General features: G+C 39.8%; 1 protein-coding gene across 3 annotated transcripts in view; it reads left to right on the top strand.

Annotated features, from left to right (window-relative positions):
- LOC134224623 (histone-arginine methyltransferase CARMER) overlaps positions 1 to 12,911 on the top strand; it is a 155,531-nt gene that overhangs the window by 127,726 nt on the left and 14,894 nt on the right. The window contains exon 1 of one of the 3 annotated variants that reach the window (XM_062704054.1): positions 892 to 1,575. The exons of the other annotated variants lie outside the window; for them this stretch is intronic. Coding sequence (XP_062560038.1) covers positions 1,071 to 1,575 — 505 coding nt within the window. The 5' untranslated portion in view covers positions 892 to 1,070. Of the gene's footprint in view, positions 1 to 891; positions 1,576 to 12,911 lie in introns of those variants that run through there. 3 annotated transcript variants of the gene reach the window in all.

The raw sequence follows: 12,911 nt of genomic DNA, 5'->3' as shown, positions 1-12,911 counted from the left end.
AAAGAATTTATCTCGAAAGGATCTTTTGGAAAAAATATGGAGGAATGTCTGAAAGATATGTATCGCCAAAAATTCAAGAAAGAATTTCTGAAGTAGTTTCTGGCAGAATTCCCGAAGTAAATTCTGAAACGCGCGAAAGAGTTTTTGGAAGAATTTCAAAAGAAATACTGCATAAGAAATAATTCTATTCGGTATTTATTCCTCAAATATTTTTTTCTGACAATTCTTAGCGGATTTTGTGAACGGGTTTCAGGAGGAATTCCCAAACTACATAATTCCATCCACCGACCTAATTTAGGACACCATCTGTGAGGAAAACCTGAATGAACTTATGAATACATAACTTCCCTAACAATTATTTTTAAAACTGAATCTAGACAACAGTACCGGATTAATTTAATTTTAAACTACAACAACAAATATCACAACATTCCCAGAAAAAATATTTTCAATGCGCATTTTATTTTAATAAACAGACAGTTTCGTTTCTCCCTTCTGCTTGTTTATTCCGCCCAGTCCCACCCACCCACGTGGTTTTGACAGTTGTAGTACAGTTGTATTGGTGAACCCGGTGCGAAACCGTGAAACAACACAGTGCGAACCCGACCGCTTTTGGGTTGGAACTAGTGCGAACCTAGTTCCAACCTGAGCGAATAAAAAAACACTTTGACAGCACTTAGGTTGGAACTGGTTCCAACCTAGGTTGGAACTTTTTAAAAACGAATTCGACATTATAAAATCCCTTACATTCATTGGCCCTTATGAAACAACAGTGTCGAATTTTGTTTTCCGATATGCTGCATGGGATTCGGTTGTCGAAGCTGTGTGTGCATAAACACACACACATTGAAATAAGCGGCGGTTTTAAATTGGTGTACGTGCGTATGCACGCAAGGAGTTGAGCTACAAAGGGCGACAGCCGAGCCGAAACTGACTGTGAAGTTGAGAAGTTCTATCCGCGCACGGAGGCGGTGCAAAAATATAATTTAACGCAAAACCCGAGCATTTCGGACGTAAATTAGGCGTCATTCGGTTGCTACTATTTAAGTCGAAACAAAATTTTGTGGAAAATGTGCGAACAATTGGCAAGACTGCATGGCTGTAACATTTTCGTCATCGGCGACAATGACAACCTCGTCAACAAATATGGCCACAACGTAGCAATCGTATGCGGCTACGATCCGCAAGGAATGAGTGTCCGAGTGTTTCGGGAAGGCGGCAATCAGCAGCTGGAAGAGTACCCCGTCAACGCGAAAACGACCCATCTGAACCATGGCATCACATCACACATTCTCGTCGTCGGGGGCGACATGATCTACATCAAATTCGGCACCAAGTCGGACTGTCAGTTGTTCCGGCAGCTACTGCAGAAGATGTCCGGCAAGGTCAACTCAGTATTCAACCTCCGCACGGAGGATTCGTCAGCATCACAGTATTTTCAGTTCTACGGCTATCTCTCGCAGCAGCAAAACATGATGCAGGATTTCGTCCGAACGAGCACCTATCAGCGAGCCATCTACAGCAACTCACAGGACTTCCACAACAAGATCGTGCTGGATGTGGGCGCGGGCTCCGGTAAGTAAATCAATCATATTTAAGGTTATTTATGTTTCGTCAGTATGTCAATCGATTTAACTTGTACTGAATGTTACGGTGACACGCTATCAATTTAAATCGGCGGAATATACCAAATTACGAACTGGGTGGTGAACTGGAATTGGCTTGCATCGAATCTGTTACCCTTTTGTTTGTCCTGCAGTTTACTTATTGGTCCTGTTTATGAATTTAATGATGAAGATTGATACAATTGTTTAGGGTAAGATGATTTAAAATAGCACAAAGGTGCATATCATTTTTGCTTGATATGATTGTCGAGAAGAATTGATGAACAATAAAATCTCAAAAGCCTACCCCAGCACTTAGAGGGAGGTACGAGTATAATAAGAAAATTATTTAAGCTTTTAATGGAATGTCTGCACTTGTCATAAGACGTACTATCCTATTTAATTCCACCACTTTATGTAACTATTGACAGATACGTATTTCGACCTCAACATTAAGGCCGTCTTCAGTGTCTCATACTTGACTCGAACACGGGTCTCAAACGCAGTTTGAGAGTGACTATCATATTTGCCTAGACATCATTAGTCCTATTGTAGATCAGGTTAAGAGTAGATTCGAAAACATTCTTACACATTAGGATATTTTTGACCCTTCATGAGTAGATATATTCGAATGAAGTGAAAATAAATCATATGATAGCCCCGAATGGCGATGATATTTTGTACCTACATTCCTATCCAAAAACTTTCGGAGAGTTCTTTACCATTTTCATTTGAAATTGAATTTTCAAAAAAATTAAAATCAGCCGAAGGCAGCTTGCAACGGCTTCATTTTATTTATTTAGTTGACATCTAAAAAGATAACCTACCTGGATACCTGGTTGGCTTCAGCGTCGATACACTATGCCTGGCGTATTGTAGAGCTCCATCATCGTCGATCTTGGGGGATGTTCCTTCAGGTTTGTTTCCACCGGCGGCAGCCAGCGTGTTCGTGGCCTTCCACGAAATCGCCGGCCTCTATCTGGTTCTCTGTTGAATATTGTTAATATTATAAACAGATAACACTGAATCAACCATTTGACCCCACAATACACGGTTCTAGGTACATCTATCCATCTTCGATAACGCCCCACGCTGGCCAAGTCGTTCTATACATGGTCAGCCCATCTCGCTGCGCTTCTCTCGTTTTTGTACTCGCCGGGTCGGAAGCAAACACCATCTTGGCAAGGTTGCTGTCCGGCATTCTTGCAACATGCCCTACACATCGTACCCTTCCCCTTATGGATACTGGGTTTACCGTAGAGCTGGGCGGGATCGTGATTCATTCTTCGCCGATACACACCGTCTTCTTGCACACCACCAAACATGGTCCTAAGCACCCGCCTCTCGAATACTCAGAGTGCTTGCAAGTCCTCCTCGAGCATTGCCCATGTTTCTTGTCCGTAGAGGACTACCGGTCTTATCAGCGCACAGTGGTTCGCTCAAGAACAAAGGATGGCCAAAACCTCAAAATGTCCCTAAAAGTAGGTTTTATGTTTGTATCATGGTATTTTGAGGCTTTTAGTCACATACAGACTGGGTGGTGGGTGTTGGAAGCATTGCTTTGTCAATATACAGCCGTTTTTCGGCATATCTGTGAATAGTAAATACTTTCATTTAACTTAACCGGTTTTTGAAAACAGATCGTTCGCAACAAAGACGATCTCACATGCCATAAAACTAGTTAGTACTATACCATTTAATTCCACCATTTGATTGTTATTTTGCAGATACGTATTTCGACTCTAACAGTAACGCCATCTTCAGTGTTTCATACTTGACTCAAGTGGTGGAATTAAATGACAAGTGAAGATATTCCACAAAAAAGTTCTAAATAATATTCTTATCAAAATAATTGCTTGGTAAATACAGGCTATGGCTAATGGGCTAAGACAAGGCGAGACAAAAGGCGATCTATTGCCTCACGTTTCAGGCGGGTGTACAGTTCTTCCATCATTTTCAATGTTCGGCCGACAATGATCATATCACCCATGAAACAAATAAATTGACTAGTTATATTTTCTATTAAATCGTTCCTTGGCTGTTACACCCGGATCTTTGCATTACATCTTCTAGCACAATATTGGACAACAGGCACGAACATCCATCACCTTGTCGTAGTCCCCGGCGGGATTTGAACGAACTGTTATATTCGCCGCACATCTTGACACAATTTATCGTATGCTTTTCGGGAAAACCTTTTCTGCCCCCACTCGCATAACAGTCCCATTTGACTTTTCGTCACTTTTGAGTTAACCCAATGAATAGTTTTCCTTTCTAACGTTCTTTTATAAAACATAATAAAAATTGTGATTTTGTATGTCCATGAGTGAAAAAAATAGCAAGTCGCTGCCGTTGGACGCATAAATGTCACATGCTACATTTTAAAATTTTTGAGATTTTGATGTCTTAATTTGATACGTATTTTTGAAATATTTTGTCAAAGCAGAGGTTTTATTCTAGAAAACTTGAATTTTACTACACTTAAGTTTCGACCATATTGATTCATAGGGTAAAAAATTATCGCGGTAATACCAAAACGATTATTTTGGCAAAAAATTGATTTTATAATATCTTTTTAGTGTTTCAATATTTCTTCCAATGTTCAATTAATACAACCACTCGTGTTCAGGTCTATAACTCAACTCCATTTCTTTGTCTTTCTTTCTTCGACTAGATTTATAATCTCATTCGAACTCACCGTTGGATCTCACATGAACGGTGTAGGACACAACAGTCCTCCCTTCTTTAATAAGTCAATTCTCAGTAACATAACAAAATAATAGAATAGTAATTGATCGAATAATTCATTTAGCATTAAATAATAATTAGATTTATCCAAAGTTCGATAGCATCTTATGCTTTTAACTTATTTTACAATCTTCTTCTTTTGAATCCAAATCGATAGCTTTTATTTAAAACTGATTCCTTATTAATTCCTAAACATGCTTGTCTTGCCTTTATTCGCTCAGATCTTCTAGTTCCTGAAAGAAGATTATTGAAATGTTCGTTAGTTATCTGATTATTAGAGCTCTCTGAGAGATTTTCTTCGGAAAACCCTAGGAATTCTGGCTCATCGTCTTCGCTACGCTTTCTTTTACTATTTTGTTTATACAACACACATCTAGTAACTTTTTTATTGTTAGTAACACGCAATTGTTCTCGGTGTGCTGATATTATATGTCCATTTACCGAAACTTGAAAAACATTTAAGGAAACCCTCTTCACGTATGTAGCTTCTAACCAACGTTCTGCTTCCTAAGGCCTAAACTATGGTTGCGATACCATAGTATATCGCCTGGAATTAATTTATCAAAAGTATCATCAACAACTTTCTTTTGTTCATATGAATCATCTTTCTTTGGTATAGGTTTTTGTTGAATCGGAGCTAGATTATTTTTGTAATGACTTTTAGGGTTCAACAGATCTAACAGTGTTTTCGGTTTATACTTAAAAACAAGTTCACTAGGAAAGTTTCCACTATTTGTTAAACAACTATTCCGGTAGTTGATCAAAAAGTAATTTAGTTGATCGTCGATATCAGCAAACTTGATTTTTGAATCCACCAAAAATTTCTTAAATACGTCTTTTACCGTTCTTACAGTCCTCTCCGCCTGACCGTTGCTGGCTGGGTGGTATGGTGGACTTTTTAACACTATTATACCCTGTCTTTGCATGAAATATACAAACTCGGATGCATTAAAGGGTGGTCCGCCATCCGTTACTAAGACGTCTGGAAGACCGAATCGAGCAAACACAGTTAAAAACTTTTTTATTACCTTTTTTGTATCTGTTCCGTATTTCATATATTCCAGTTCGACCCATTTTGAATAACTGTCCACAATAAGTAAAAATACTTTTTCGCCAAAATAGAAAAAGTCAGCATGCACTCTGCTGAAGGGCCGGCAAGTAGGTGTCCAAGACGTTTCTATCCTCTTCTTCGGCGTAACAAGCGTTCGATTACATGCATTACAATCCTTCACGAAACGTTCTATGTCGGCATTTATTCCTAGCCAAAAAACGGTACGTCTGGCTAATTGTTTTATTTTAACAATGCCATCGTGATTAGAGTGTAGCATTTGTAAAATTTTCTTTTGTAGCGATTTTGGAACAACTATTCTCCCCCTAAACAGCAAACAGTTAAAAGACATTTCAAGATCATGTGATTTTGCTTTAAAGTCTCTTAACGACTTGTCTACATGATTTGTCCAACCTCTCTCAAGATGTTCCATGACCTGTGATAGCAAAACGTCTTTTTTTGTCTCACTGGCTACCAAGGTGAAGTCTAATGGTAGTTCGCTTGAAAAATTGATACTATTTACAAAACTTTTATCTAAATAATCAGGTACTGAGCAAGGCAAAGGAAAACGCGAACAAAAATCGGCGTTTCCCATTTTGTTAGAAGGTCGATATCTAATTTGAAAGTTATAAATTGCTAATTCCATAATAAATCTTTGCAAACGAGTTACAAAAATTGCATTTCTTCCTTCTTTTCCAAACACGCCTAGGAGCGGTTTGTGATCGGTGTATACAATAAATGGCTGACCATAAAGATATGTATGGAACTTTTTTATGCAGCTCACCACTGCCATAGCTTCCAGATGCAGTATCGGGTACTTCTTCTGTGCGTCGTTTAAAGTGAACGAAGTGAAGCAAATCGGTTTTTCCTGTCCGTTTATTTCATGAGCCAACACACCGCCAATTCCGTAGCTGCATGCGTCCGTCACCACTATCAAAGGTTTCTTTGGATCAAAATATTCCAAAACAGTTGGTTTGGTCAACATTGTCTTACACTTTTCAAATTGTTCTTGACAGTTTGGATCCCACTCAAATTTGGTATCTTTTTTTAAAAGATTATAGAAACAGTTCAATCTAGATGATAAATTAGGTATGAATTTCCCGTAAAAATTTATCAACCCAAGAAAAGCCTTGAGTTCGGTCGCATTTTTGGGAGGGTTAGCTCTAGCAATTGTGTCCACCTTATCAGGATTAGGCTTCAAGCCATCATCAGTCACCTTGTAGCCTAGAAATGATGGTAGTTTATCAACAAAAAATTCACATTAGTTTCACCTTAATGTTTGCTTCTTTCAATCTTTCTAAGACTTTATACAGTTTAGCTTTACAATCTTCCAGATCTTCTCCAGCAATCAATACATCGTCAAGGTAGCACGAAACTCCTTCTATTCCTATTAGCACTTGGTCCATAACCTGCTGGAAAATGGCAGCTGATGAAGCTGCACCTTGAGGAAGCCTGTTATATGTGTAGAGGCCTTTGATTGTATTGATTGTCATAATCCTTTTAGATCTCTTAGATAATTGCAATTGGGTGTATGCTCCTGCTAAATCCAATTTACAAAAAACTTTGCTTTGCAATCCACCACCAATCGAATGTCGTTATCTTTTTTAATTAAGGCCACTACTGGTGAAGCATATTCACTGGCTTGTATTGGCGTGATAACTCCGCTTTTTTCTAAAAAGTCTAAATGATCAATGACTTTTTCTTTCAATCTTAAAGGAACCGTGTAAGCTTTTTTAAAAATAGGGTAACTATCCCTAAGAATGAGGTCTGCTTCATAACCTGAAATTGGCGTTGTAAAATCATTGCTGAAGACTGTTTTAAACTTGCTTTTTATATCATTCACAATTGCATTTTGTTCGTCTTTTGTTTCTATTTTATTCACTGACGGAGAAATATTAAAATTCACTCTCCAGCCTGAAAAAAATATATCAAGCCAATCTCTCCCTATTAAGGGTGAGAATTTATTACCTCCTTCCAAAATAACTAAATATACAATGCTTGTTATATTGTGGATGGTAACGTTCACAGAAATATATCCTAATATGTTGAGTCTATCCCCATTCACAACAGATAGCTTTTTATTACATTTTTGAAGTGTTAAGTGACTAAAATGTTCGTTAAATTTGTTTTCACTCAAAACTGATACCGCGGAGCCGGTATCAATTTCCATGCAAAACTTTTTTCCGTAAATCAATGCATATAAAAAAACAGGATCATTTACCTTCAATCCAACCGACATGTATTGCAATTCTCCTTCCGAGTCACTCTGCGAAACATGATTTCTTCGCTTGAAGTCATATCCATTATCAGCGATGGCATCATTTTCCATGGAATCATCAACGAAACGCACTGACTGACGTGAACGCTGTAGTTTGAAGCATTGTTTCCTCACATGACCGCGTATCTTGCAGTAACTGCATAAAACACTCTTCCTGTTGCCACTCGATCCGGATCGGCTTCGACCGCTTCGACTGCGGTAATATTGTCGGCGTAGCACCAAGTTAGAATTCGGAAGTCGGGACTTCCGAAAAAGCGGTATAAATTTATTCCGGATACACAATAGTGTCTGTCTGCACCGCGGTGTGCTCTAGGGTGCATTTCTCTTCGGCTGTTTCTATAGCTGTAATCCTCACGTCGACTTTGGAAGGGTCCTAGTCGTTCAATTGCGCTCACTCTTTCTGTATTTTGTTCTACACGTTGTTTTTGTTTTTCCAACTGCTCTCTGGTGATCAAAATGCGCTCCGTATCTGCTAAAGTAGGTTCTTCTTCCTCGATTAATCTTTCTCGAACTTTTTTATCATATGCACCAAACACTAGACGATCTCTGATAATAGCATCCTTCATAACGCCAAAACCACAGTTTTCAGCCAATAATTTTACGTCCAAAATAAAATCCTCGGCAGATTCATCAAATCCTGGCACCGTTCGTAGAAAAGAGATTTTTGGACCATCTTTCCCTCTTTCTTGTCGAAACGGTTCTTGAGTCTCGTAATGATGTCATTATACCTACTGTAGTGTTTCTATGTCCGTACCAGGATATAATTTTTTTAACTCAGTAAACACAGCAGCGCCACTCACCGTAATGAAAAGCGATTTACGATGAGCGTCTGGCACATTGTTGTAGTTGAACACATATTGTAGTCTTTCTGCGTAGTCACCGAATGACGTACCTGGGATATATGGTTCTACCGAGCCAATGAAAGTAGTCATCCTCACTGCTCACTTATATCGTGTGAGATATGTCCACAATAATCACAGCCTATCACAATGCAATGACTATACTGCCGTGAATCGCATATTTGTCCCATATGAATAGGAAACCCAGCAAAGATGGGACAGATATGCGATTCACGGCAGTATACTGCTATGGCGATTGTAGAAGCGTGGTCTATGCAAGGCGGGAATGTAATCTCTAGTCAACTGACTTTCAAAATTTGTTTTTCACTATGTGAACAAAATTACACATCAATCTTCACTAAATTCATAACAAACTATGTATACTAATTTTAATAAAATAATTTATTTCAATTTCTAATTCAGTTCAATTTTTTTTTTTAATTCTACTATATACAAAACACTTACATTGGCAGCCCAGAGACACACGTATAGAAAACTCCGATTTACAGCTCAACAAAACGGCTCAGCAATTAAAACTAATAAATATTGGTATCTAGTTCAAATAAATTCAAAATATAAAAAATTAAAACGTATCTATTAATAAGGTTCTTTCACTCCTCGTCGCCACTTTAGTGTTTCAATATTTCTTCCAATGTTCAATTAATACAACCACTCGTGTTCAGGTCTATAACTCAACTCCATTTCTTTGTCTTTCTTTCTTCGACTAGATTTATAATCTCATTCGAACTCACCGTTGGATCGCACATGAACGGTGTAGGACACAACAATCTTGAAAACTACAACTCTTAGTGTACATACAAGTATATTCCGCAAACTTTTTTGTACTGCCAAAATACGCTTTTTTGCTGAATAAGTCATCAGTTTACAACCTATAGAATTCGAGACATTTAAAAAATAAATTTTTGCCAAAAAATCATTTTGGTATTACCGCAATAATTTTTTACCCTATATGAATCAATATGGTCGAAACTAAGGTGTGGTAAAATCCAAGTTATATCAGAGCTCTGGTCAAATTTTCAGCAAAATTGGTTCACACGCAATCGAGATCTAGATCTCCAAAATTGACCATTTTGTATGAAAAACGGCGAGTGGGCTTTTTATTATGCCGGTCACTGTATGCGTCCGACGGCAGATGCGTCCCATATAGAAAGTACCCGCATAACAGTCCCATTAAGAATTTACGTGACCTGATTGCAAAAAACTAAACAATGTTTCGATCAAACTAAATCGTTTTACGGTAATTTATCGAATGTTGAACATCACAGCAAAATTTCAACAAGATCCGACGATGTTTCAATTTATTATATTTTTTTTGAAGTTGTATGTGGAAGATGCCCTTTGGAACTTCAAAGGCTATTATTTTAGTATGCGAAAAAACGGTATGGGACTGATATGCGACTGGGGGCAGTTTGCTCGTCCATGTTTTTTCAAAGCTATACGCGATCTATATAATCGTATGTCGCCTTAAAATCGATAAACAGATGATGCGTTGGGACCTGATATTTACGGCATTTTTGAAAGATTTGTCGTACAGTATTACAGATCTGGTCCGTTGTCGAGCGGCCGTCAACGAATGCTTTTCACGAACTCTGTTAACGCACATAAGAGCGTCTCTGGTGGATTGTCGGTATTTGATTACCACTGGAGTTCCACAAATGATAATTGAATAACGATCGCGATGATAGTCTGAACGAGTCGGTTTATTGATTAGCGGGTCAGAACTATACGGTTTTACACAGAACAGATTGCTTCTATTTCTATTTATGACTAAACACAGCTACTTATCTTAACACAAGAACATTGACTTGTATTTCATAAACTTGGAAGCTGGACTGTAATACTTGACGGAAGTACAGTAACTAACAATGATGACTATCTATTTCGTACTCTTTCACTATGACTCGTTATTTTTTTTTATCTATTGAATTTATTTTACAGGCTCAGGTGTGTATAACACTTAACGGAGCCGAAATTCTTTATGATATTTACAATTGATATCATTATTATTTACAGTTAGTAAAAGGGAAGGGACATAGACCAAGATACTCGTGGTGACTCAAGGTTAGATTGCGTAATTTGAGGACGGACGGGGTTGGGATTTAGGTTTACGGTATTTCAGCTGCTCATCCGGGTATTTGACTTTTTGACTTCAGGGAGCATCTCCCGGATGGCCAGTGCTTCATGGTACACGGAACAATAAGACAGAGACAAAACAAAAACTGAGAATGAAACAAAAAATTGAAGTATTAGACTTTGATGTCAGACGAGCAAAGAAAGGCATAGATGGCCTGCATATAAACCACATCGCGGTCTCCCAAAACACCTCTTACTTCCCGGAAGGGTTGTTTACCTCGGGCCACAAGGGTATCCAATAGTTGCTCTCTGGAGGCGCCGTTTTCCGTGCAGTACCAAACTACGTGATCGATGTCATCGTAACCGGCTCCGCACCTACATAGATTGCTATCGACCAGGTTAATTCGGTGAAGATGTGCGTTTAGTGAATAGTGATTGGACATAAGCCTGGACATCACGCGAAGATTCGTTTATTGAGACGGACTATTTAGACGGGCTATTTATTACGGTCTATTACGACGGACTATTAACTTTCTTAGTTGCGGACTAGGGTTAAATACCCTTCGAAATATATGGAATCTAATAGCTTATTGTTTATCTTAAAATGTGCTTATTTACATCGGTCATTGATCTTCATTGTCTTAAATATCATTTATCTATATTGGTGGGAAAATACTGGAAGTATTTCTGAGTAATTGCGGTTGCATACTAGTCAGGCAATTGAAATCAAATCTTATCGTTATCAACTGATGCTTTCAATTTTCAATGAGATCGGTACTGACAGATGGCAGAAAATGATCTGGGATATCACTTTGAAGGCGACATTTAGGATAGTAATCGATCGAAAGATTGTCGCCTATCTGGTAGATGACATCTTTTTTCTACTCCTCCGCTAGATGTCCTGTTTTTAAGTTTTTGACTATCAGCCTGTGCAAACAATTAGTCAGCTTTTCGGGGCCCGTCTTGATGTATTCAGCTCCGACACCATCCTTACCAGCTGCTTTACTGTTATTGAGCGGTCTCTCAAGAACTGCTCCGCTACCTTGACCTTCACTGCCTGTGTTCTCAGTGCCATTTGGGTGTTCCTTGAAGTGATGCTCCCACTTTTCGATCACCACACGTTTGTCGGTTCTTATCCCTGCACATCTCGGCTCGTGGCGCTAAGCCTTTGCGGGATGCGTCGAGCTTCTGATAGAACTTGCGTGTTTCTTGAGAACGGCACAGCTGTTCCATCTCCTCGAACTCCGCTTCTCCTAGGCGGCGTTTCTTCTCCTGAAACGACGGGTCTGCTGTCTCCACTTCCGTCTCCACGTTCCACCAGCGCTGCGTCCTTTTCTTCCAGAATCCAATTGTTCCGTCGACTTCGTCCCACGTGCCCGACGTTGCTCTCTGCTGTGTCGTTAATGGCTGTTTCAACTGTACTCCTGCAGTCCTTAAAAGAGGTCCCATCGAGCTCACCCGGGGGCAGCAGGGACTATGTCCAAGGGCTTGACGATCCCTCCCCAGGCCATCTGCGAGTTGTGGCGCCTGCCTAGGATGTGGTGGGGTTTGACAGTGGGCCCTGTTGAACCTCTATAAAAAGCTGCATGTATCCGCAAGTAGGCTCCGCCAAAGCGACCGTGTGCCGCTCAAAGCGCACAAGCCCAAGTCCTGGTGTTAGGTGGGACGCTAAACAGCCCTGACACGACGGCCCTCCGACGAGACAGGAGGTTTGCGCAGGCCCAATAAGCCGCCTTTAAAACAACTATTACGAACGACATAGAAGATAATACGACTCGATACAATCGGCAACGACTTAGGCGACGAATAAAGGATCACGATTGGAAGCTTGGAACATGGAACTGCAAGTCGCTAGGCTTTGCAGGTTGCGATAGGATAATCTACGATGAATTACATCCCCGCAACTTCGATGTCGTAGCGCTGCAGGAAATCTGCTGGACAGGACAGAAAGTGTGGAAAAGCGGGCATCGAGCGGCTACCTTCTACCAAAGCTGTGGCACCACCAACGAGCTGGGAACCGGCTTCATAGTGCTGGGAAAGATGCGCCAACGCGTGATTGGGTGGCAGCCAATCAACGCAAGGATGTGCAAGCTGAGGATAAAAGGCCGTTTCTTCAACTATAGCATCATCAACGTGCACTGCGTTCTATGCGCAGCTGGAGCAGACATACGATGGATGCTCACTGCGGGACGTCAAAATCGTCATCGGTGACATGAACGCTCAGGTAGGAAGGGAGGAAATGTATAGACCGGTCATCGGACCGGATAGTCTGCATACCGTATCGAACGACAACGGCCAAC

Source organism: Armigeres subalbatus, chromosome 3 (assembly GCF_024139115.2).
Source record: "Armigeres subalbatus isolate Guangzhou_Male chromosome 3, GZ_Asu_2, whole genome shotgun sequence".
Lineage (NCBI taxonomy): Eukaryota > Metazoa > Arthropoda > Insecta > Diptera > Culicidae > Armigeres > Armigeres subalbatus.
Note: the sequence above shows the minus strand (reverse complement) of the source record. Positions and strands in the feature narration are given on the sequence as shown.